The sequence below is a fragment of the Heterodontus francisci genome, chromosome 5 (assembly GCF_036365525.1).
Source record: "Heterodontus francisci isolate sHetFra1 chromosome 5, sHetFra1.hap1, whole genome shotgun sequence".
Classification (NCBI taxonomy): domain Eukaryota; kingdom Metazoa; phylum Chordata; class Chondrichthyes; order Heterodontiformes; family Heterodontidae; genus Heterodontus; species Heterodontus francisci.
Window position 1 is genome coordinate 186,901,202 of NC_090375.1, and position 27,198 is coordinate 186,928,399.

At 43.7% G+C, this 27,198-nt stretch overlaps 1 protein-coding gene across 2 annotated transcripts in view; it reads right to left on the reverse strand.

The window, feature by feature from the left end:
* The window catches only part of ctdp1 (CTD (carboxy-terminal domain, RNA polymerase II, polypeptide A) phosphatase, subunit 1), a 331,549-nt gene that overhangs the window by 72,802 nt on the left and 231,549 nt on the right, over positions 1 to 27,198 (reverse strand). For both annotated transcript variants that reach the window (XM_068032467.1, XM_068032465.1), the window contains exon 12: positions 10,537 to 10,748. In XM_068032467.1, coding sequence (XP_067888568.1) covers positions 10,537 to 10,748 — 212 coding nt within the window. The remainder of the gene's footprint in view (positions 1 to 10,536; positions 10,749 to 27,198) is intronic.

The window sequence follows — 27,198 nt, forward strand, 5'->3', positions numbered from 1 at the left end:
ATTGTACCTGGCAGGAAGATCTCTGATAGTCTTGTGCTACTGCATTAACATCTCACACTGAAGAATGTCTGCAGAATCTCATCGACAGCTTTGCGGTTGCCTGCAACGAATTTGGCCTAACCATCAGCCTCAAGAAAACGAACATCATGGGACAGGACGTCGGAAATGCTCCATCCATCAATATCGGCGACCACGCTCTGGAAGTGGTTCAAGAGTTCACTATCACCAGTAACCTGTCTCTCGATGCAAAAATCAACAAGCGCATGGGAAAGGCTTCCACTGCTATGTCCAGACTGGCCAAGAGAGTGTGGGAAAATGGCGCACTGACATAGAACACAAAAGTCTGAGTGTATCAAGCCTGTGTCCTCAGTACCTTGCTCTACGGCAGCGAGGCCTGGACAATGTACATCAGCCAAGAGCGACGTCTCAATTCATTCCATCTTCGCTGCCTCCGGAGAATACTTGGCATCAGGTGGCAGGACCGTATCTCCAACACAGAAGTCCTCGAGGCGACCAACATCCCCAGCTTATACACACTACTGAGTCAGCGGCGCTTGAGATGGCTTGGCCATGTGAGCCGCATGGAAGATGGCAGGATCCCCAAAGACACATTGTACAGCAAGCTCGCCACTGGTATCAGACCCACCGGCCGTCCATGTCTCCGCTTTAAAGACATCTGCCAACGCGACATGAAGTCCTGTGACATTGATCACAAGTCGTGGGAGTCAGTTGCCAGCGATCGCCAGAGCTGGCGGGCATCCATAAATGCGGGGCTAAAGAGTGGTGAGTCGAAGAGACTTAGCAGTTGGCAGGAAAAAAGACAGAAGCGCAAGGGGAGAGCCAACTGCGAAACAACCCTGACAACCAATTTCTTCTGCAGCACCTGTGGAAGAGCCTGTCACTCTAGTATTGGCCTTTATAGCCACTCCAGGCGCTGCTCCACAAACCACTGACCACCTCCAGGCGCTTACCCATTCTCTCGAGACAAGGAGGCCAAAGAAGAAGACGACGACTCAGGGATACGATCGCCTATGTACGGGACAGGAGGGTGGACACCTGTCTCATCAGCTTGGACCAGGAGAAGGCTTTTGACAGGATATCGCACACCTACATGATGGACGTGCTCTCCAAAATGGGGTTTGGGGATGGAATCTGCAATTGGATCAAACTGCTGTACACAAACATCAGTAGTGCAGTCTCAATCAATAGGTGGGAATCAGAAAATTTCCCGATCCAGTCTGGAGTCAGACACGGCTGTCCTCTCTCCCCTGTCTCATTTGTTTGTTGTATCGAACCTTTTGCTGCGTCCATTAGGAAGGATGCAAGCATAAGAGGGGTGACAATCCCAGGCAGCGGAGGCACTAAGGTAAAAACCTCCCTGTACATGGATGACGTCGCCGTCTCCTGCTCGGATCTGCTGTCTGTTCACAGACTGATGAGCATCAGCGACCAGTTTGAACTGGCCTCGGGAGCCAAAGTCAACCACGGCAAGAGTAAGGCCAAGTTCTTTGGGAACTGGGCCAACCGATCCTTTGTCCCCCTCACCGTCAGGTCAGACTACGTGTGTAGGTGCTGGGGATATGGTTCGGAAGGGCTGGGGTGTGAGCCAAAACCTGGAAGGAGCGAGTAGCCAGGGTATACCATAAACTGAGCATGTGGGAGCAGCGATCTCTCTCCATTGTGGGTAAGAACCTGGTCATCAGGTGTGAGGCGCTCACGTTGTTGCTGTATGTGGTGCAGGTCTGGCCCACACCCCACTCCTGCACCGTGGTGGTCACCCGAGCCATTTTCCACTTTATCTGGAGATCCAAAATGGACTGGGTCCAGAGGGACACCATGTTCAAACCTCTGGATAAGGGCGGAAAAACGTACCCAACGTCGCCCTCATCGAATGACCACCTTCGTGTGCGGCTGCATCAAGCTGTGCGTAGAGCCCAGTATGCAAACACCAAGTGTCACTATGTGCTGAGGTTCTATCTGTCCCTGGTGTTGCGAAGAATGGGTCTGGTCACATTGCTGCAGAACGCTCCATCCAGTTGGACCGTGCCGCACCACCTATCCTTCATGGGAAAGTTTCTGCAGGAAAACACCTTTGACCACCAATCCATCAGGCAGTGGTCTGCACGGAATGTCCTCAAGCTCCTACGGGAAAAGGAGATGGTGGATCCTGTCGGATGGTTCCCTGAGCAGACTGCCAAAATCATTTGGCAGAATGCCTCATCACCAGAACTTTCAAACAAGCACCTAGACAGAGCTTGGCTCGTGGTGAGAAGGGCCCTCCCCATCAGATCCTTCTTGCACGTCTGGAGTCTCGCCCCCTCCACATGCTGCCCTCGAGGTGGCTGCGGTGGGGAAGAGACAGTTGCCCACCTCCTTCTGGAACGTGGCTTTGCAAAGCAGGTGTGGAAAGAGATGCAGTGGTTTTTGTCGAGGTTCATCCCAAGCAGCTCTGTAACACAGGAGTTTGTGCTCTACGGGCTGTTCCCAGGGACGCACACCGAGATAAACTCAACTGCTGCTGGAGGACCATCAATTCGTTGAAAGACACTCTTTGGTCTTGCTGGTGTTCCAGCGCAAAGAGTTGTCCACAACTGAGTGTTGCAGACTGGCACATTCCAAGGTCCAGGACTACATGCTGAGGGACGTACTAAAGCTTGGGGCAGCAGCCGCAAAGACTCAGTGGGGAAAGACCACTGTGTAAGGTCCTCCCGCCATAGTGAACTGAGGGGCTGGACACATGGGAAATCCCTCGGGCTGTATACACCAAATATGGGTTTGCTGTAAAATGTACATGGCATGTAAAATGGAATGGAAGGATTGTGAGGCAACTCACTTCTGTATCCAAGAAAACTGATTCCCTTTGCACTCTTTGGAATGTCAACTTGGTGCTGTTTTGAACTGCATTTTTTTTTTTTTTTACAGATTTTTATGAATAAAGTATATTTTCGGGGAAAAAAGATAATATATATCTGTATAACACACAAAACACAATCTTATTTCACTCATTTTCTAACATTTACAATGAACACCACTTCAGTAAATTTCTCTTCACACATCCATTTTGGAAAACTAGAGGGCCTATAGTTTCCCCCACAATTTTCTTCCCTTCTTTCCTCAGCTTGCTTACTCTTACAATGTGACACAGTCCTTCAGCTGTGCACACAATTTCCATTTTTAATCAGTTTCTAAACAGCTGCTGCATTCGCTTCCACAATAGTGACTTTATTTCAGAGTAATACATCGTGTGTGAAGTGCTTTGGGACTTTCTGAGAGACCAATAAGGTAGTATATGAATCAGAGAATAGAATTCAAAAGTATTTCACTGGCTGTAAAGATCCTTGGGGCTTCTTGAGGTCATGGAAAGCATTATATAAATGCAAGTCCTCTCTCCTTCCTTGAAAGGCAGTATCTTCCTTTCTAATATACTGTTGCATGTCTCTGTGCTTCCTTAAAAACTGTTAAATCTCTAATTTCTTCCAGTTCTGATGAAAGGCCATCGACCTGGAATGTTAAATCTGTTCCCCTCTCCACAGAAGCTGTATTTCAGAGTAATACATGCTTGCTGATTGTTTTCCAGCATTTTATTTATTTATTTCAGATTTCCAGTGTCTGCAATATTTTACTTATACTACAATCGTCTCATGGGTAATGAAAAGAGAAATGGATAACAATGCTTCATTCATCATCTTCTGCAGTATCTAGCTCAAACAGTGACTTTCACAAAATAAAAATCTTTGATCCACAGTTATAATACTGGTACGTGCAGTGGTACAATTTTTGGACCATGGCGTAGCTCAGCAAATAGTTATTCTATTCACATTCCCAGGGGTTCTACATAGGTGTAAATCAGTGCCTAGCTCATGTACCAATCTGTCAATGTACATGCTGCAGTCAAGGGCATACGCATGATTCTATAAGAAGATGATTTTTGAAAGACTGGTATCCCTACAGTATATAAAAAAAGCCGCAGAAAATGTGAATAGCCAATAATTTTTTTTTTTAAAAAGAACAGTGCATTATTGCATAGCTTCTCCTTATGATGCAATGCATGCACCTCCAGCACAGAACCACCTCTTCAGGTAGCCTTAGACTCAACACAAAACTCTAAACTGACAGTCATGGCAGGATTACATTGTATTTCTTTTGTCAATGTGATCATACTACACCAGCAAGGTATATACTCTCACCAGATGGTTAAATAATACCTGGAACATCTGAATCACTTCTGTTTCTAGGTCTAGTAGTTCCGCAGCTAAACTGACCAAGATATTTTCTTGAACTGTATATTCACGTCTCCCAACTAAGCTGCAACGTTGTCAATAGTTTGTTCGTTCGTTAAAAATTAAGGTTTAAAACAAATTACATTCCCGCTCAGAAGCAGCTATTTTTTTTTTTAAGCAAGTTGCTGACACACATTCAAAATAAAGCGAATGCATTTTGAATCAGAGTAAAACAATTAAATGTTTGCAACATAATTAATTTTAAATAACTACAAATAAAGTTGAAAAGTACAAACCAAACACTTCATCTAAACATTAAACATGGATGACCATGAGACTGCTTCATTTGCTCAGAAATTGCTTTTCCACTAAAATGTGCATCTACAAAAACCAGAAAGTAAAATATTTGACAATTAATTTTGCACTTACTGATCATAATTAATTAGAAGTTTTAGAAGAAACAAGGAAATGTGAAATATATTGGTTGGATTTTCATATTGCAGATAATGAGGAAAGGCAGCTTGAAACGCACCATTTGTGCAAAAATGGTGAGAGTGAGAGAGACTGAACTTAAAATCTTTGTGCTTCACAGTACTGAGAAACATTTCAGTTCATGAGTTCATCATGATTACATAACTTTATGGTAATTACTGACAAGAATTAGAGGCAATAACCCCCATTAACCTTGTCAAAGAATAGCATAAAATTATAATCAATTTGAGAGGATTCATCTTAACTGAAAATGTAATCATAAGCATTTGCAGTATGATGTACACAATTCCAAAATTATTTAAATCACTATTTTTCCCCACATAAAGTGCTTTTCTTCCTCTGTGTAAAATTTACCAAATAAAATGCACACTCCATTTTTCATGCAACACAAAACGTGGGAAAACACTATACACCAAATACTTTACCAATTCATGTTCAAATACTTTTTTGCACTCCCACAATGTCTTGTATATAATATGCACTATTCCGCATTTAAAAAGGAGCTTCTTGCAGTGCATAATAAAGATTCCATGGCACTGTGGTATTTTGGACAACATTCTGTCCATGACCAAAGTAGATTAATCTGTTCTTAATCTCAATGGTTTGGGACATTGCTATCAGGCTACAAGAGAATAGTAATGCATGGTATGTGAAGCACTTTGGATATTTCTGGGAAATGCTATATAAATTTAAGTTCTTTTTTTTAAAACTATTACCAATAGTGGATATTGATTACTACAAGTGCTGTGCACCATACAGGAACAGACATTGCTTTATGAAAATGAGTTTGAGGTCCAACTCAGCTGTAATGACCTTGTGGTCTACAACTTGTTTCACACAGCTTCCTTTTACCCACTTCAGCCTATTATCTGCAACAGGAAACTTGATTAGGTCCCTTGAGTACTGTCTTCAGTTTTCAAAAAGGACCAGCTTTAACATTGTGCGGACTCGTACAGAGATCAGCATCAAGTGAGTTATGTGATTAAATATATTCCCCCCTCTTTTCTGTGAGCACCATATTTCCTCCATCCACTCCACCATCCGTCCATCAGCCACTCAACCTTTTGTAATCTACCTCTTAAAATGCCAGAGGGTAACTTTTCAAGAGGTACAATCTTCCTTGTGGTCATCTGCTTCAACTTATCGGCCGGATTTGTGCCAGCAGCACAGTAAAGTTGGTTTGCTTACAGAGACAATAGTTACCACCAGCATGCCTTTTGTCCCTTGCTGGTCCATGGTGTAACAGTGCACACAGGGCTCAATGCATCCTTTCACCATGTTCGATGGACCTTCATTTATCCCAATCACAGTTCCATTCGGTTCGCTGCTAATTGATGCAAAGTGACAGTATGAAGAAAATAAAATCCTGCTTCCTTTGCATTTGGGCTGAAATTACCTAAAAGATGCCTTCGTCGGGCATTTTCAGAAGCAGCATTATCTTCAATGGCAATAGAAACATAAGTTGGCTTACATATTAAAAAAAAAAGACAGACCTTCTATGAGGGGTTCCAAAGATATTAAATTATTTTAACTAGCAGGCCACAGATTTACCGACAGGAAATATACCAGCAATTGAATATTCTCACAATATACAATTTTAAAAGAAAATAAGGTCTAAGCTACTAAAGATCGCTCACTGGATGCTCTTAAGACTGTTTCCATGGTTTTCTACTACCTCCTAGGCAACAGCTAAGTATAGGCCGAGAACTCAGAGCTCCCGTGTAGTGTTTTCAATAAAATTTCATCTTTGGGTGCTCCAGGAAAATATGAAAGAATGATACAACTCCTTTACTGCTGCTGGATCATAACATTGAGATATTGAGATGTAGACAGCCATGAGCAGAGTATGGTTATTATGCCCTATTTTTCTCCCCATTCACCTCCCTTCTTTGAATCATACAATTTCTCAACACAGAAAGAGCCCATTCGGCCCATCATGCCGATACCAGGAAACAGCTATCCAATTAGTCCAACTCCCTTGTTCTTTCCCCATAGCCCTGCAAATTATTCCATTTCAACCCAATTCCTTTCTGAAAGTGAATCTACTTCCACCGCCCTTTCAGGCAGCAAATTCCAGATCTGGATAATACGCTGCAGAAAAAAAAATCTCCTCCTCTCTCCTCTGGTTCTTTTACACTCTGTGTCATCTGGTTACCAACCCTCCAGCCAGAGGAAACAATTGCCCCTTATTTATCAGAACTCTTTAAAAATGCTGAACACCTCTATTAAATCTTCCTTTACCTCCTCTGCTCTGAGAACAACCCCAGCTTCTCCAGTCTCTCTGCATTACTGAAGTCCCTCATCCCCGGTCTCACTCTTGAGGATGCTAGCTGGCATAAAGCACCACAAATGCTCTTCTACTTCATTCAAGTAACTATGCCTGACGCAGGCCCGGACAGTGAGTATTAGTACATAAATCCATTCTTGCTATTTGTGGCTTAATATCACGCCACACACCCAAATTTACCTATTGGATTACTGGTGGACCTTCACAATCATTATTTTAGTTCCATGGTAAGTGGGATTTTAGCATGATCTATATACAAAACATACGGAAAAACACGGATTTGTTTAACATTTTTCACATGAACATACAGATATTAGTCCCACCAGCGAGAACAACTGGACTGACTATACATCATTTTCACTAAGTCCCCCAAATATCAACATCCTCAAGGTCATCATTGAACAGAAGCTTAACTAAACCATCTGACCCTCAAAGTCTCTCCACCATCTACAAGGCACAAGTCAGGAGTGTAATAAAATGTACACCTCTCACTCGTATAAATGAAGCTGCAGAAACACTCGAGGAGCTCAACACCTCCTACAATGGAGCTCCTGGCTTAATCAGCACACTGCCACCGGACTGAATATCACCACCCCCACAGCATGCGATTCGTTCTCTGATCACAGTTGGCAGGGAGGAAGTGACACCACAGTTGGCTTCAGCACCCCACCCCCAGGTCAGAAAGGGAAACAAATATATCATCCAGGGATCTCAACCACAGGTTTGCAGTGTGAACAGGAATAGACTCATCTGTGCTGTGCCCATCATGTTAAGTAGCTTTTTTTTTTATTCATTCATGGGGATGTGGGCATCGCTGGCTAAGCCAACATTTTCTGCCCATCCCTAATTGCCCTCGAGAAGGTGGTGGTGAGCTGCCTTCTTGAATCGCTGCAGTCCATGTAGGGTAGGTACACCCACAGTGCTGTTAGAAAGGGAGTTCCAGGATTTTGACCCAGCGACAATAAAGGAACGGCAATATAGTTCCAAGTCAGGATGGTATGTGGCATGGAGGGGAACTTGTAGGTGGTGGTGTTCCCATGCATCTGCTACCCTTGTCCTTCTAGGTGGCAGAGGTTGCGGGTTTGGAAGGTGCTTTTGAAGAAGCCTTGGTGAGTTGCTGCAGTGCATCTTGTAGATGGTACACACTGCTGCTACTGTGCGTCGGTGGTGGAGGGAGTGAATGTTGAAGGCGGTGGAAAGGGTGCCAATCAAGTGAGCTTGTCTCAGCTCATAAGAACATCTCCTGGATAGTGTCGAGCTTCTTGAGTGTTGCAGGAGCTGCACCCATCCAAGCAAGTGGAGAGCATTCCATCACACTCCTGACTTGTGCCTTGTAGATGGTAGACAGGCACTGGGGAGTCAGGAGGTGAGTTACTCACTGGAGAATTCCCAGCCTCTGACCTGCTCTTGTAGCCACAGCAGTTATGTGGCTAGTCCAGTTCAGTTTCTGGTCAATGGTGACCCCGAGGATGTTGATAGTGGAGGATTCAGCGATGGTAATGCCATTGTGAAAGGTTTTCAGGGGTAGGTGGTAATGTGGAAAAATCAGTTCAGTCATGATCTTATTGAATGGTGAAGCAGGCTTGAGAGGCCTACTCGTGCTCCTAATTCGTACGTTCGATGAACATCAAGGGGAGATGGTTAGATTCTCTCTTGTTTGAGATGGCCATTGCCTGGCACTTGTGTGGCACAAATGTTACTTTCCACTTATCAGCGCCAACCTGGATGTTGTTCAAGTCTTGCTGCATATGGACATGGACTGCTTCAGTATCTGAGGAGTTGCAAACGGTGAACATTGAGCAATCATCAGCGATCATCCCCATTTTTGATCTTATGATTGAGCGAAGGTCATTGATGAAGAGCTGAAGATGGTTGGGCCTCGGACACTACCCTGAGGAATTCCTACAGTGATGCCCTGGGAATGAGATGATTGACCTCCAACAACCACAACCATCTTCCTTTGTGCTATGTATGACTCCAACCAGCGGTGAGTTTTCCCCTGATTCCCATTGACTCCAGTTTTGCTAGGATTCCTTGATGCCATACTTGGACAAATGCTACCTTGATGTAAAGGGCAGTCACTCTCACCTCAACTCTGGAGTTCAGCTCTTTCGTCCTTGCTTGGACAAAGGCTGTAATGAGGTCAGGAGCTGAGTGGCCCTGGAGGAACCCAAACTGAGCGTCAATGAACAAGTTATTGCTCAACAAGTACTGCTTGATAGCACTGTCGATGACCCCTTCCATCTGCTTGTCAACACATACATTCTAAACTGACATTTGCATATATGACCATTTGGGAAAGATACCAGAGTAATTAAATATTGGGAAAACTGAAGCCATGGTTTTCGGTCCCTGCTCCAAAGTCTGCTCCCTAGTTACCAACTCCATTCCTCTCCCTGCCAACAGTCTGAGATTAAGCCAGTCTGTTTGCAACCTTGGTGTCACATTTGACCCAGAGATGAGCTTATGACCTCATACTCATGACATCACTAAGACCACATATTTCCACCTCTGTAACATCACCCGACTTCACCCTTGTCTCAGCTCATAAGAACATACCAATTAGGAGCAAGAGTAGGCCACTTGGCCCTCGAGCCTGCTCTGCCATTCAATAAGATCAGGGCTGATCGGACTGTAACCTCGACTCCATCTGCTGCTGAAACCCTCATTCATGCCTTCATCACCACTAGACCTGACTATTCCAATGCACTCCTGGCTAGTTTCCCACATTCTACTCTCTGTAAACTTTAGGTCATCCAAAACTTTGCTGCCCACATATTAACTTGCACCAAGTCCCGTTCACCCTATCACCCCTGTGCTCACTGACCTACGTTGGCTCCCGGTCAAGCAATGTCTTGATTTTAAAATTCTCATCCTTGTTTTCAAATCCATCCACGGCCTCACCCCTCCCTATCTCAATATCTCCTCCAATCTCACAATCCTCCAAGATATCTGCGCTCCTCTAACTCTGGTCTCCTGTGCATCCTTGATTTTAATTACTCTATTATTGGTGGCCGTGCCTTCAGTTGCCTAGGCCCCAAGCTCTGGAAACCCTCTCTACACCTCTCCGCTTCACTTTCCTCCTTTGAGACATTCCTTAAAACCAACCTCTTTGACCAAGCTTTTGGTCATCTGACCTAATATCTCCTTTTGCAGTTCAGTGTCATATTTTGTTTTATGATGCTCCTGTAAAGCGCCTTGGGATGTTTCATCGTGTTAAAGGCGCTATATAAGTTGCCATTATATAACTGAAGCCCGTAACTGAAGCACCTGGGAATCAATGTCTGCAGGAGAGATAATGCGAAAAAGCAGCACAAAAAAGGAGTTCCATTCACCTCGAAAGAACTGTAAAACAAAAACCCTCTGAAGCATTTGTGTTCAGCTTACTAGAATCACCAGTCTTCAAAGTCAAAGTGAAGTTAAACTTCCAGCAAATGGCCGAACGCCTGATTTGATGGAAGCTTTTAGGTCGTAATTAATCTAGTGCTGCAAATATTAAAGTTCTGCTTCCTGAAGTTAAAACAGAACAATGCCTACCTGGGAACTCTGCCCGTTAAGCTTCCTTCACTAGAGGATGATTTAGGTCTTGTTTCTATTTCAGGCTTCAGCTTTTCAGTTACTCCACTTTGCATTGTCTGCTGATCTTGCTGCTGTGTTTCCTCCTGTGGCTGTTCATGCTGCTCCTCCATCTTTTCTTCTTTTTCACTCTCACTTTCATTGTCACTATCTTCGCCCAAGATATCGTCCACCTGCCAAACAGAGTTTATATTGTTCAATTAAGTCAAAGAGAATTACATAGAATTTTACAGCACAGAGACAGGCCATTCAGCCCAACTGGTCCATGCTAGTGTTTATGCGTCACGTGATCCTCTTCCCACTTTCCCTCATTTCACCCTATCAACTTAATCCTTCTATTCCTTTCTCCCTGATGTGTTTATCCAGCTTCCCCTTAAATCTATCTACGCTCTTCACCTCAACCACTCCCTGTGGTAGTGAGTTCCCCATTCTCACCACTCTCTGGGTAAAGAAGCTTCTCCTGAATTCCCTTTTGGATTTATTAGTGACTATCTTATATTTAAGGCCCCTAGTTCTTGTCTCTTCCACAGTGGAAACATTTCCACGTCTACCCTATCAAACTCCTTCATATTTTAAAGATGTCTATCAGGTCACCCCCTCCACCTTCTCTTTTTGAGTGAAAGAGCCCTAGCTTGTTCAGTCTTTCATGAATGGTGTACCCTCTCAAGTTTGGCAGTGCCAAGCAACAGTTCTTCCTTGCTGTGCTTGAAATGAGCATCCACTCTTCCATTTAAAGGGTCAATGAACTTTGCCTCAACTTGCTTGGACTTGTAGCCAAAGCCTCAAATGAACAGCTAAACCTTACATTAACTGAATAATTTCAATAAAGCATCCATCATCCACAAATCCTTTCTACCTTCGCTACCAAATAATATCTCCTACATTGATCCACGTTTCTTGTTCACATATAATCTTACATAGTCTTAACTGTTGAGGCACAGTGGATGGATACACACATCGGCTCCAATTATATTGAGTCCGGACAGAATGCACTTCCATGCGAGACATCTCTGGGATATGATCTAATGGTGAATTTTACTTATTAATTATTCTGTTTATTTATTTATTGCATTTTTGTAATAGGCTATTCAGATGAAGCTTTAAAACTCTGTGGGAATTTGTTATATAAAGTAGCTAATTTATTTCAAGATGTCCCAATGCGGACACAGATACACAGAGGCAGTGACGTACAGAGCCCTCACCTCCAATCACCGTACACTACAGCATGGTATCAGTTGCCCAGCAACTGTCCAGTTTAAGCTCACAACTAAGTCGGTTTTTTTTTCAGTTGTATACATCACACTATATCTGCTGGGAGGCAATAGTGAAAAAGGATTAAAATATGCAACATGTATGCTGGTTGGGGTACATGGACAGTTAGTAGTCTGGAAGGGGGTACATAACAAGTAAAGTTTGGGAACCTCTGGTCTAAGACATTTGTTGCAGTTAAAACCACCAAATTCCCAGCTGCAAGCATTTTGAGGCGAGGATCTACAAACTAATTTATATGCTGCTCAAAGATTACAGCTCAGCACAGATAAGAAAACCCAAATGATATCTGTCAACTCAGTGAATCCAATTAGTTCCCCAAATGCACTTTCTAATAACCAGTTTAGCTCCAGCAAACATGCCATCTGATTTCCTCCTGAAAATACAATAGAAATCTTAATTCTACCTTAATTGTATTACAACTGAAAACTCTGCTCACTTAGGGAAACTGAAATGTGACACTGAGGGGAAAAAAAAGTCAGAAGGGTAAACAAGTTTGTAATGCTTTGAACTGCTGATGTTAATTCAGTGCTTAAATAGGGAAGTGAATCCTGTTCTCATTGTTTACCATTCTCTCTCACCTCCTGTCCTGAAGGCATTGACTCATTGAGGTATCGTTCCAGGGCCCGGGCAACCTTCACCCAGGTCGTTCATTCACATGTAAATCCAAACAATAAATGTCAGCAGGTTATTGGAATGTGGAGGGCCGACTCCAATCCTATTTGCACTCACATGCACTTTCTGCTTTCTGCCCTTGCCCGAGTACCCAAACGACTCTCATTAGTGTCATACTTGACGCCGAGATGAGCTTCCAACCACACATATCAGCACCATTCTTAACACCGCCCATTTCAACCTCCGTAACATCGTTCAACTCTGCCCCACCTCAGCTCACCTGCTGCTGAAACCCTCATTCAAGCCTTTGACTATTCCAAAGCATTCCTGGTTGGTCTCCCAGGTTCTACCTACCATAAGGTTGAGGTCGAAAATTCTGCTGCTGTGTCCTAACTTGCGCCAAGTCCCGTTTAGTCTTCATCCCTGTGCTTGTTGATCCACATTGGCTGCCGGTTAACCATCGCCTTGATTTTAAAATTTTCATCCTTAAAACCCTCCATGGCCTCGCCCATCACTATCTCTGCAACCCCCTCCAGCCCCACAACCCTCCGAGATCTCTGTGCTCCATCAGTTCTGACCTCTAGCTCTTCCCAATTTTCAGTGTCCCACCATTGGTAGCTGTGGTTTCAGCTTCCCAGGCCCAAAGCTCAGGAATTTCCTCCCTCTCTGTCCCTCTACCCTCCTTGAAGACACTTCTGAAAACCTACCTATTTGACCAAGCTTTTGATCACCAGTCCCAATGTTTCCTCTGTGGCTGAGTGTCAAATTTTGTTTGATAATGCTACTCTGAGGTGCTTTGGGACGTTTTACTACATTAAAGGTGCTATATAAACGCCAAGTTGTTGTTGGCCATCGCAAGGTCATCGAGACTAAGCATATGACCTCATGCTGCCCTCCTAAACAGCAAACTCAGCAGTGGCTGGGGTGCAAACCTGGGGCTTCCTTCACCTTTATGGCTCAGTTTCAACATTTTATTTTAAAAATATTTTTCGGTGATCTTTCCTCAGTCAATTGCTCTGTCTGTGCACTGCTGCCAGAAAACCACACAGGTGAGAACATCTTGCCATTACTGCCCACCTATGTGCAGACTTCTCAGCATATATACACACTCAAATGCAATAAATCATCAAGAATATATATTGCTCTCATCACATTTTTACCAAGTCTTTGTATAAGGAAATCAGCTGGCAGAAAAGTGAGGGAAACAAGAAAGTCCCACCCTATGTATTGAGCTTGGATCAGAGGGTCACACCTTTGCCTCTGAGTCAGAAAGTTGTGGGTTCAAGTCCTATTCCAGTGGCTTGAACTCATAATCCAAGCTGATAGTCTGCTGCAGTACTGAGGGAGTGATGCAGTGTTGGAGGTCCCGTCTTTCGGTGAGACATTAAACCGAGGCCCCATCAGCAACTCGGGTAGATGGAAAAGATCCCAAGTTACTATTCGAAAAACAGCACACGAGCTGTAACCAACACCCAAAAAAACCCTCCAGATTATCTTGTCATTTATTTCACTTGTTGTCTGTGGAAGCTTGCTGTGCACAAATTGGCTGTTGCATTTCCTACATTACAACAGTGGCTACACTTCAAAAGTACAGCGCTTTGGGACATCTTGCGATTGTGAAAGGCACTTTGGAAATGCAAATGTTTATTTTTATTAGAAAAATAAATCAAAAATGGTAAATTTTACAACAGCACAGCTATATATGGGGACAACATATCCACAGCAACGAGTAAATTATTGATAGTTTTTAATTAGATAAAACTGAGTTTCAAATTAGCCTTACTAAATATAATGCCTCCAGTGCTGATATTTTCTTTGGGTGACGCATTAGATTGAGCGTTGTAATTACATCCGGCAGATTTATAGCAGTCCTGAGAACAGCTGTAATTAGACTGTATGGGACTTGTTCTGATTAAAATAACTGCCCACTTGTTTAGTTGGAACGAGCAAAATTATGCAGAGGAAAACACATGAACAGAGAGTGTCCCCACTGCTGGTCACCTAACTCAGCAGAGAGTAGTGTCACTCTGGGTCTGTGTGGTCAAGTATATCACATTGTGCATCTACCCACAGAGCCACTGCCTGTACCAAAGGCAACAGGAATGTGCACTGATCGTTTCAGAATAGAATATAGCTGGACACAACTCATCATACACTGTCGCCCAATTTGTTTGTGCTGTTTTGTCTGGAAAAAAATAAGTACATTTATTGACGTTACTTGAAAAAGAGTCAAGTGCAGGTAGAACTAGGCTTATTTTTAAAATTTATTCTTGGGATGTGGGTGTTGCTGGCAAGGCTGGCATTTATTGCCCATCCCTAGTTGCCCTTTTTCTCGAAGCGTTGGCTATGGTTTTGATAAAACTGCGCACTTCAGAGGGCATTCAAAAGTCAACCATGCTGGCTTTTTTTTTATTCATTCATGGGATGTGGGCGACGCTGACCAGGCCAGCATTTATTGCCCATCCCTAATTGCCCTTGAGAAGGTGGTGGTGAGCTGCCTTCTTGAACCGCTGCAGTCCATTTGGGGCAGGTATACCACAGTGCTGTTAGGAAGGGAGTTCCAGGATTTTGACCCAGCGACAGTGAAGGAACGGCGATATATTTCCAAGTCAGGATGGTGTGTGACTTGGAGGGGAACTTGCAGGTGGTGGTGTTCCCATGTATTTGCTGCCCTTGTCCTTCTAGTTGGTAGAGGTCGCGGGTTTGGAAGGTACGGTCTAAGGAGCCTTGGTGCATTGCTGCAGTGCATCTTGTAGATGGTACACACTGCTTCCACTGTGCGTCGGTGGTGGAGGGAGTGAATGTTTGTAGATGGGGTGCCAATCAAGCAGGCTGCTTTGTCCTGGATGGCGTCAAGCTTCCTGAGTGTTGTTGGAGCTGCACCCATCCAGGCAAGTGGAGAGTATTCCATCACACTCCTGACTTGTGCCTTGTAGATGGTGGACAGGCTTTGGAGAGTCAGGAGGTGAGTTACTCACCTCAGGATTCCTAGCCTCTGACCTGCTCTTGTAGCCACGGTATTTATATGGCTACTCCAGTTCAGTTTCTGGTCAATGGTAGCCCGTAGGATGTTGATCGTGGGGGATTCAGTGATGGTAATGCTGTTGAATGTCAAGGGGAGATGGTTAGATTCTCTCTTGTTGGAGATGGTCATTGCCTGGCACTATGTGGCGTGAATTTTACTTGCCACTTATCAGCCCAAGCCTGGATATTGTCCAGGTCTTGCTGCATTTCTACACGGACTGCTTCAGTATCTGAGGAGTCACGAATGGTGCCGAACATTGTGCAATCGTCAGCGAACATCCCCACTTCTGACCTTATGAGTGAAGGAAGGTCATTGATGAAGCAGCTGAAGATGGTTGGGCCTAGGGCACTACCCTGAGGAACTCCTGCAGTGATGTCCTGGAGCTCAGATGATTGGCTGGGGACTGGAGTTACATATAGGCCTCAGGCTGGCAGGTTTCCTTCCTGAAGGACATTGGAGAAGCAGTGGTTTTTAATGAAACCGGCTTTTTATATTACGTTCTAAATGGAAGGACCTGAATGGAAGATGGGTTTAACCTAGAAACTACCAATGAAATACGACGCAGCATATTGGCAGGGCTAAAATGAACTCTCTTGCCCTCCCCACTCACACTCTTTCAATTCGTTCAGCTGTTTGCGGTTATTATAAACCAAATTTATTAAAATAGTTAGCCAGTGAGATATGTAAGCTGTATGAGAACTATAAGTGAGTGGCAAAGGCAACACTGATTCATTTGCAGAATTTCTCAGTACAGTCTGGCAATTTTTTTTTAAAAAAAGCCTGCACCTTTAAAAAAAGTATTCTACACATAATTTGTTTGATCAAAATTACAGAACTGCCTGATGAAAAAAGTCTATTGGTAAATAACAAAAAGCATCACTGAATCACAGGCGTAAAAAGACATCAAAATCAATTAGGTGCTTTTCAGTAATCAGCGATAGATTTTATTGGGGTTAAGCATAAGTGATAATGTGTTCATGGCATTCAAACTTTCTGGGTCAGATTATTTGCATAACCATCCGCCGATTCAGTTGCAGATTTCAGCAGGCATCTGCAGCACACTAGCGGTAGAAGTGGAAAATTGCGTGCAAGTGCAATTTAAAGGGATGGGGACAGTTAAAGAGGAGTATCACAATGGGCATACAAAAATTCTGGAGGGTGCAAAGGGCATCTCACCCCATTCGCAGCGCTCCCCAAAGCTGGTGGGGCAGGGGTTTAAAAGGGAGGTGAAGCCCCGTGGGCAGGGTTAAGGTCACAAGTTGACCAGTACAGTCATTGGCTGTGCCATCCCTGAACACGTGGCTTTCTGCTGACTTAGACCCAACTAGTGCCAGTCAGGTATGACAATGCATTTAAATAGAGTTAGAGAGAAATCTGAGTGGGTGTGGCAATCAGGCTTTGCTGGTTGATGATGCTCATTGTGCCATGCCCTTCCTTCATGTAGCAGACATCTGAAGGATGTGAATGGAGTCTTTCTGAACAGCCAGCCAGCAAACTGAACGCGGTGTCACAACCGAGCTTTGGTGTTGCAACCTCCGCAAACGTTAATTACTGGTCAAAGTGTCAGCTGTGGCTTAGTTGGTAGCACTCTGGCCCAAGTCAAAAGGTTGTGGGTTCAAGTCCCACTCAAGGGCTTGAGCACTTAAATCTAGACCAGCACTCCAGTACTGAGGGAGTGCTACACTGTCAGAGGTGCTGTATTTCGGATGAGACGTTAAACCGGAGGCCCCATCTGCCCTCTCAGGTGGGCATAAAAAGTTCCATTGCACCATTTTGAAGAGGAACAGGGGAATTATCCTGGTAGAGGCCTGCTCAGGTCGAGAAACGAGAACCCGACCCGAACCCGATCAAACCACAGTGGACCTGAGCCCGACCCGGCCTGAGTCCTTCCAATTTTGCCCTGAGCCCTACCCAACCCAAGCCTGACCCGACCATCCCTTTACTTAACTTCCGACTGGGAAGCTCCACGAAGCTGTAGCGCATGTGTGAAGACGTCATAGTGACGTCACTTGCTCACTGCGCAGACTCAGTTTCGTCCCGGACTCCCAGCTCAGTTAAGTTTTTTAAATTTCAATACCTACCAGCAGAGCACTTACCATGTGTGCCCGACCCGACCCGACTCGACCTAGACTCGGCCCAACCGGACCCGAATCAGACACATGTCGTCAGGTCCCGGCGGGTTCGGGTCGGGTAGCAGGCCTCGAATCCCTGGTGTCTTGGCCAATATATATCCCTCAATTAACATCACAGAAACAGATTACCTAGTCATTATCACACTGCTGTTTGTGGGAGCTTGCTGTGCACAAATTGGCTGCCATGTTTCCTACATTACAGAAGTGACTTCATTGGCTGTAAAGCACTTTGAGACACCCTGTAGTCGTGAAAGGCGCTATATAAATGCAAGTCTTTTTTTTAAAGCAAAGTCGGTCACCTGGGACTGCAGATGTAGCTATGTGGGTTAATGGCAGTTGGGCTCAGAGTGCCAACCTTGCCTGGCATCCCTTTGGCGAGCCTCTTCATTCCGCATCTCAGATAGGACCAGAGATGGTGCTGTGAGTAATAATTGTTTTAAAATCAACTGGCACGAGGGCTCATAAAACTCAAGTGGCAGGAGAAGAAAAAATAGCAATAAGCTCCTTAGCTCAACTCTGAGATCTTTGATGCAAAGATCTCAACAGAAACATACGTAGGTTGTATTTACATTGCACTATTGATATTGGTGGAAATTGATTTGCCTTCTGCCCCCATAATAAAGCTGCAGTCGAGTCAGGCTCAGACTGGAGTTGGGAATGAGGTGGACAAAGGGTCCCTGGACGGGATGTTGCACACTGCATTGCTTTGACTATACGAAGAGTGCAAATTCTGGGCAATCTTCATCCTGATTTACAAAGTGCTCAGTGAGTCCAGTGGACTCTCTTTCAATCTACCTGACCTCAATCTGATTGTTCAGGGAGCAGAGATGCTCGCCTCCAGACTACCTAAACACTTGCATTAACTGTTGGGAGACACAGCTTCCTGTTCGGCATGAAAGAGCTTCGAAGCAATGGAACCCACATTGTAGCTACTCTTCCCAGATCAGCAACTGCAGTATAAACACCCACATCCAGGGGGTCACCACTGACCAGAACCTGAATTGGACCAGCCAAATAAATACCGTGACTACAAGAGCAGGTCAGAGGCTGGGAATTCTGAGGCAAGTAACTCACCTCCTGACTCCCCAAAACCTGTCCGCCATCTACAAGGCACAAGTTAGGAGTGTGATGGAATACTCTCCACTCGCCTGGATGGGTGCAGCTCCAACAATACTCACGAAGCTCAACACCATCCAGGACAAAGCAGCTTACTTGATCGGCACCCCATCCAACACCTTAAACGTTCACTCCCTCCACCGCTGGCACACAGTGGCAGCAATGTGTACCATCTACAAGATGCACTGCAGCAACACACCAAGGCTCCTTAGACAGCACCTTCCAAACAAGCGACCTCTCCCACCTAGAAGGGCAGCAGTTGCATGGGAACAACACCTGCAAGTTCCCCTCCAAGCCACACACCATCCTGACTTGGAACTATATCAGCCATTCTTTCACGGTCGCTGGGTCAAAATCCTGGAGCGCTCTCCTGAACAGCACTGAGAGTACCTACACCACATGGACAGCAGCAGTTCAAGGCGGTGGCTCACCACCACCTTCTCAAAAGCAATTAGGGATGGGCAATAAATGCTGTCCTAGACAGCAACACCATCTGAGGAATGAATTTAAAAAAAAATCAGCAAACTCAGCATAAATGCACCTGTAGTGTTCAGTCATGTACACAAACTTTTTTTCTTTCTGTAATTTCCAATATAAGCCTTTATTAAAACATCAGTAATCCTTGGTAAAAGTCACCACACATTAAAAGTTCACCAATAATTTAAATAGACCACAGTAAAATTATACTTTGAAAAAATTATTTCATATCTTGTTTTGATGAATGGCCCCATCTGAAACATGAATCTATCTTTTCCCTAATTGATCCACTGTACGTTTTAAGCAATTTCATTCAGATGTCTAGCTTTCATGGGTTTCATTTAACAATTCATGAACAGCTACTGATACAATAAATCATGTGTGGCTGCATTTATCTAAAACAGATAATTATTCTGTTTGAAATGCCTAATGAATAGCTTTGGTTTCACTCAAACATATTGCACTTAATTATTTCTATAATGCTACACTTCAGATACATTTAAGCTCATAGAATCATATTGAAGGTAATCAGTGAAAGAACCAGAGGCGACATGCTGCTGCTACCTGTAGCTACTCCTACCAGGAGATCTGCTCTCATTGTATGTCATGCTCGTCTATCTTGCGCCATCCTTACACATCCACAGTAGCTCATCTGCAACTGCTCTGTGACGTCTGTCATCCAACTACGCCTAGGCCGACCCCTCTTTCTGCTGCCCTCCACTTTGCCCTCCAGAGATCTCTGTAGCTTTCCAGCTCTGATCAAATGGCTGAAAAACAGACAATTTCTTTTCTAGATGTCACTTTTTAAGAGTTCTTTTTGCTGTTGCGTTTTCAAGCACCTCTTCACTTGTCCTATGGTCTGCATAAGGAATTTTAATTATACTTCTTAGCATCCAGATTTCAAAGGCCTCTATTTTCTTCCACAGATCTTTACTTATTTGCCCATGTTTCTGAGGCACACAGGAAAGTGGATAGAATGTAGGAGCTTGAGTTGTTTCCTTGTTAAAAGCTTGAGCTTTCTGGTTGTTAACAAATCCTTCATCTTCACAAAATTACTTCTGGCTATCTCTATCCTTCTTCTGACTTCAGTATCACATCCACCATCTTTATCATTTGCCCTAAATAGACAAACATATCTACTTGTTCCAAAGTGACACCGTCCACTTCAATTTTCACTCTGGTTTCTTCTAATGTATTCCTTCATACTCAATCCATATTCTAAATTTCTAGATTTTATTTGATCTATGATATTATGTGGGGCCTTTTCTAATTCTGCAAGTAGCGCTGTGTCGTCAGCGTACCACAAATTTGTTACGTTCTTGCCGCCAAATTTTTCACCTGGAAGTATATCTAATTCTGTGAATATTTGTTGTGTACAGATGGAATAGTTTTGGCGACAGTACACAGCCTTGTCGCACTCCTCATGACATGAGGAAATCTATTTTATGCAATGTGTCGTTATAATCTGGAATGCACGACCTGCAAGGGCGGTGGAAGCAGGTTCAATAATAACTTACAAAATGGAATGAGACAAACACTTGAAGAGGAAAAAATTGCTGGACTGTGAGGAAAGAACAGTGGAGTGCGACTAACTGATAGAATGATAGCTCTTTCGCAAAGCTATGAAATTGAACATTTTGAAGGTTGCGGCAGCCTGGGTCAAGACTGCAAGTCTTCATCTGCTACAATAGCTTGAATTTATATGGCACCTTTAACATAGTAAAGCACCCTTCACAGGAGCGTTACCAGACAAAGTCTGACACCAAGCCACATAAAGAGATATAAGGACAGTGACCAAAAGCTTGGACAAAAGGGTAGGTTTTAAGGAGCAATTTAAAGGAATAAAGAGGCAGACAGGTTTAGGGAAAGAATTCCACAGCTTTGCGCCTAGGCAGCTCAAGGCACAGTCATCAATGTTGGGACAATTAAGCAGCGATTCCCAAATTCAACTACCAGATAAAATAGGATCCCTCCATGGCCTCGCCCCACCCTATCTCTGTAATTTCCTCCAGCCCCACAACTCTCCTAGGTATCTGTGCTCCCCTAATTCTGGCCTCTTGCGCATTCCTGATTTTAATCGCTCTATGTTTCATGGTCGTACCTTCAGTTGCCCAGGCCCCAAACTCTGGAATACCCTCCCTACACCTCTCAGTCTTGCTTTCTTCCTTTAAGACACTCCTTAAAACTTATCTTTTTGACCAAGCTTTGACCTAATATCTCCTTTTGTGGCTGGTATCATACTTAATTTTATAATGTTCCTGTGAAGCGCCTTGGGACGTTTCATTAGGTTACAGGCGCTATGTAAGTTGTTGGTTAATGTTCCGCTAAGGAAAGAACGCATTAAATGCAGCTTGTAAAGCATTTTCAATGATCACAGGCACTGCCTCACGGGGACAAAAATATACCACAGTGCTATAAAGTCTGAATTTCACCCTACTAAAATGGTGCAACTCTGTAGCTCTGGAATCATTTAAGTCCTTTCTTTTATAATGCACAACTTGCACATTTCCAGTCATTTAATATTTATTTGAATAAGGTGTAGACTTTATTCATTCAAATATAACAGGAGTTCAAATACGTTTCCGCTTAAAAAAAAAGTGACGAAGGCACATACACATTTACAAAATTGATCCTGTTTAAAATCAATCTATTCGTCAGCTCTTTCTAGGAATACCACACTGCACCCAAGAAAATCAGTAGGTCTGCCACATACTTCCGTCAATACAAGAATATTAACCGATGAGAACTATACAAGAATAGTAACTGATCAGAACTGCAGGTTCTAAGCACTAATACTTATATTAACCAGATCTTAAGATCAAAAGAAACAATGCCTGAACTCTCGACTAAGATTTAAGATGCTACAGCTATTTTTCCTTTCATTTTTACAAGAACAATCATACAACCTGTTAAACAAAGCCATCTGTGGGCAAAACGTTTCTGTAATGTCTGCAAGAGAGATTGAATTCAAACACCATCTTCAGCAATCGATTTTCTTTTTGCTGCCAACTCAATCACTTTCTTTCATGTTTAAATCGCAACTGAATCGGGCTGATTTGTTGACGTTTAGGAGGAAATCTGTCTGGTAATCTGCATACGGGAAACACGAGGGCTGAGGGACTTCAGTTACGTGGAGAGATTACAGAAACTGGAATTGTTTTCCTTAAAGCAGAAAAGGTTTAAAGGGAGATTTAATAGAAGTGTACTCAGTTGTATCTAACCGCTACGAAGTCAATGAGGAATGAAACCAGACGGACAACCCGGCATCGACCAAGGCACTGGAAACGACAACGGCAACAACAAACCCAGCCCTGTTGACCCTGCAAAGTCCTCCTTACTAACTTCTGGGGGACTTGTGCCAAAGTTGGCAGAGCTGTCCCACAGACTATTTAAACAACAGCCTGACATAGTCATACTCATGGAATCATATCTTACAGTGTCCCAGACACCGCCATCACCATCCCCGGGTATGTCCTGTCACACCAGCAATAAATGCTGGCCTGGCCAGCGATGCCCACATCCCAGGAATGAATAAAAAGTGTTCAAAAATGTGATGTGTTTGATGAGATAACTAAGGAGAAATTGCCTCCACTAGCAGAAGGATTGGTAATCTGAGGGGACAGATTTCAGGTAATTTGGGAAACAGCCAACAGGCAGATGCGGAGAACTTTTTACAAAACTTTTTAAAACAAAAGTTTTAATGATCTGGAATGCACTGCCTGAAAGGATGATAAAAGCAGATTGACTCGTAACTTTCAAAAGGGAATTTATTCATTTAGAGATACAGCACTGAAACAGGCCCTTTGGCACACCGAATCTGTGCCGACCAAGAACCACCCATTTATACTAACCCTAACTACACCCATATTCCCTACCACCTACCTATACTAGGGGCAATTTACAATGGCCAATTTACCTATCACCTGCAAAACTTTGGTGGTGGGAGGAAACCGGAGCACCCGGAGAAAACCCACATGGTCACAGGGAGAACTTGCAAACTCCACACAGGCAGTACCCAGAATTGAACCCGGGTCCCTGGAGCTGTGAGGCTGCGGTGCTAACCACTGCGCCACTTGAGGTGGAGAAAGTTGCAGGGCTATGGGGCAAAAGTGGGGGCATTCAGACTAATCGAATAGATCGTTCAAAGATCCAGCACAGATACAATGGGTTGAATGGCCTTTTCCTGTACGGTATTACTCTATGACGAGACATAATGGGGTGATTCTGATCCAGTGCTCCCAGTGAAGGAGCAGCATTTGCATGGCGTACAACTCCCCCCACTGTGGATGTAGATTTTTAATTTATTAAAATTAACTAAGGGCAAATGAAGGGCTGGATGTCCCTGATTTCCCAAAATTTGCAAGAAGCAAGTGTTGCTCATCTGTGGAGGCATCAGATCATGGAGTCATTCACTGAAACAACAGGCTCAGACAAACTGCATGAATGTATGGTTTCCACGACAGCAATAGAATATTCCCATACATCTGCAACTGACCTTGACCTGCACCTGTTACACCATCTCAAACAAAGCAAGATTTTGGAAAAATTCAAATGAGAACACAAGGACAGGAGCAGGCCATTCAGCCACTTGAGTCTGTTCATTAAATGTTTATTGAAAGTCATTCCCCATCTACAGACATAATTCTAACAAATGGAGCATTTCAACAGCACCCCACATGCACTGGAAGATGTATCAAAGCTCTTTACATTGAAAGAAATAAACAACAAATGTCCTGTTTTCCCCCAGCGTTCCCTCCCTCTTGTCAAGATGCTGCCCTCCACAATGGCTATGCTTTGATTGGCACTAATAGCTCTGCAGAACCTTATTCAGGTGGTAATCATAGAATCGTAGAGCACAAAAGGTGGCCATTTGGCCCTTTGTGCCTTTGCTGGCTCTTTGAAAGAGTTGTCCAATTTGTCCCATGTCCCAGTTTATTTCCAATAACCCTGTAAATTAGCCCACTTCAAGTACATCTCTAATTGCCTCTTGAAAGTTCCTATGCAATCTGATTCCACCATTCCGGCCATGCATTCCAGATCTTTTTTTTTCTCATTTCCCCTCTAGTTCTTATGTCAATTATTTTAAACCTATGACCTGTGGTTACTGACCCAATTGCCAGAGGGAACAGTTGCTCCCTACTTACTCTATCAAAGCCTCTCATATTTTGAGTACCTCAATTAGGTCACCCTTTAACCTTCCCTGCTCTAAGGAGAACAATCCCAGCTTCTCCAATTGCTCCACATAACTCAAGTCCCTCTGGTGTATGCATGTGCATACTAGCCTTCCGGAGAAAGAACAATGAGAGATGTGTCATGGCCCAAGGTCACAAAGGCCATTACAGTTCCTCCACCATGCCCCATCCGAAATCACTCAGTACAGATTTGGGAATCAAACTTTTGTGCAGGAGGTCCAGACTACTTGGATTGTTCCCAGTTGCAGACGGAGGTCATACATTAGCTCCTTCCATTCAAAAACACAATTTCTTTGATACATGGACACCAGCCTATATTTATATAGCAGATATAATGTCCAAAGATAGGCCCAAGACACTTCACAGAAGAGAAAAGGAATAGACATGGCACTTTTGCACGCTGTTCAGAAAGAATGAAAGATCAAAGTGATCCAGTTATCAGGCAGTATTGAGTTCTCTCCTGCAAATTACCGTCTTGACTGATCTTTGCACTCAGGTTTTCCCCAGAGGATGTTGCTAGTTGCTGTTCAAGAAGCATCTTCATGCATTACTCGATGGGGTAGAAAAACTGTAATCATTCTATAAATTTCACCCTTCATGACGTCAGGACCCAAAGCTCTTCACAGCCAATAAAGTATTTTTGAAGTGTAGTCACTGTTGTAATATAGGAAATGCAGCAAGTTTGCACAAACAGCATTGAGATAATGACCAGATAATCTGTGTCTGTGATGTTGGTTGATGGATAAATATTGACCAGGACACTTGGGAGAACTCCCCTGCTCTACTTGAAAAGGTGCAATAGGATCTTTTAAGTCCACCCGAGAGGACAGACGGAGCCTCGGTTTAACGTCTCATCTGAAAGACAGCACACCTCCTGTTCTATTCCAGAAAACCAGTTGGTGAGAAATGGCAGAGAAGTTAAATGATTACTTTGTGTCGGTCTTCATTGAGGATGATACAAGAAATCTCCCAGAATTAGAAATACAAGGGATTGGAGGAATGGGGAATGAGGAATTGAAGGAAATTAGTATTAGTAAGAAGGTTGTATTGGAGAGATTAATGGGACTGAAGGTTGATAATCCCCAGGATCTGATATTCTACATCTCAGCGTGTTGAAAGAGGTAGCTATGGAGATCGTGGATGCGTTGGTGATCATCTTCCAAAATTCTACAGATTCTGGAGCAGTTCCTGCAGATTGGAAGGTCGCAAATGTCACCCCACTATTTAAGAAGGGAGGGAGAGAGAAAACAGGGAATTACAGACTTGTTAGCCTTACATCAGTCGTTGGGAAAACACTAGAATCTATTCTAAAGGATGTGATAAATGGATAATAATGATCTGATTGGGCATAGTCAAGATGAATTTATGAATGGGAAATCATGTTTGACGAACCTGTTGGAGTTTTTTGAGGATGTTACTAACAGAATTGATAAAGGGGAGTCGATGGACACGGCATACTTGGATTTTAAGAAGGCTTTTGATAAAGACCCCACAGGAGGTTGGTTAGCAAAATTAAAGCACATGGGATAGGAGGCAATATACTGGCATGGATTAAGGATTGGTTAACAGGCAGAAAGCAGAGAGTAGGAATAAATGGGTCATTCTCGCGTTGCAGGCTGTGACTAGTGGGGTACCGCAGGGATCAGTGCTTGGGCCCCAGCTGTTCACAATATATATCAATGATTTGGATGTGGGGACCAAACGTAGTATTTCCAAGTTCGCAGATGACACAAAACTAGGTGGGAATGTGTGTTGTGAGGAAGATGCAAAGCGACTTCAAGGGGATTTGGACAGACTTAGTTTAGTGAGTGGGCAAGAATATGACAGATGGAATATAATGTGGAAAAATATGAGGTTATCCACTTTGGTAGGAGGAATAGATGTGCAGAGTATTTCTTAAATGGTAAGAGATTAGAAAGTGCAGATGTACAAAGGGACCTGGGTGTCCTGGTCAATAAGTCACTGAAAGCTAACATGCAGGTGCAGCAAGCAATTAGGAAGGCTAATGGTATGTTAGCCTCTATCGCAAGAGGATTTGAGTACAAGAGTAGTGATGTCTTGCTTCAATTGTACAGAACCTTGGTTAAACCGCAACTGGAATACTGTGAGCAGTTTTGGTCCCCTTACCTTAGGAAGGATATTATTGCCATTGAGGGCATGCAACGAAGTTCACAAGACTTGTTCCCGGGATGGCGGGACTGTCCTATGAAGAGAGATTGGGGAAACTGGGTCTGTATTCTATAGAGTTTCAAAGAATGAGAGGTGATCTCATTGAAACCTACAAAATACTTCAAGGGATAGACAGGGTAGATGGAGGTAAGATGTTTCCCCAGGTTGGGGCGCCTGGAACCAGGGGTCACAATTTCAAAATAAGGGGGAAGCCCCATAAGACAGAGATGAGGAGAAATTTCTTTACTCAGAGGGTTGTGAATCTTTGGAATTCTCTACCCCAGAGGCTTGTGGAAGCTTAGTTATTCAGTATGTTTAAAGCGGAGATTGACAGATTTCTAAACACAAATGACAAACATATTGAATGTTGGGGCAGGTTCGATGGGTGAATGGCCTATTCCTGCTCCTATGTTCTGATGAAGGCTGATTCTGCAGCCAATCTTTATTCAGCCTTACATTTATTTACAGAATGAAACATTACAAGCATACACCTCCTAACTCAACCACAAGCCAGTTTCAGTAAGTGCCCCTTTATATCTGCTCAAGTGAAACTTCAATTAATGCACTCCATCTGTAAATAATTAAACTCAATTGACATATAATTAACACTACCAACAGTGCCGCACTC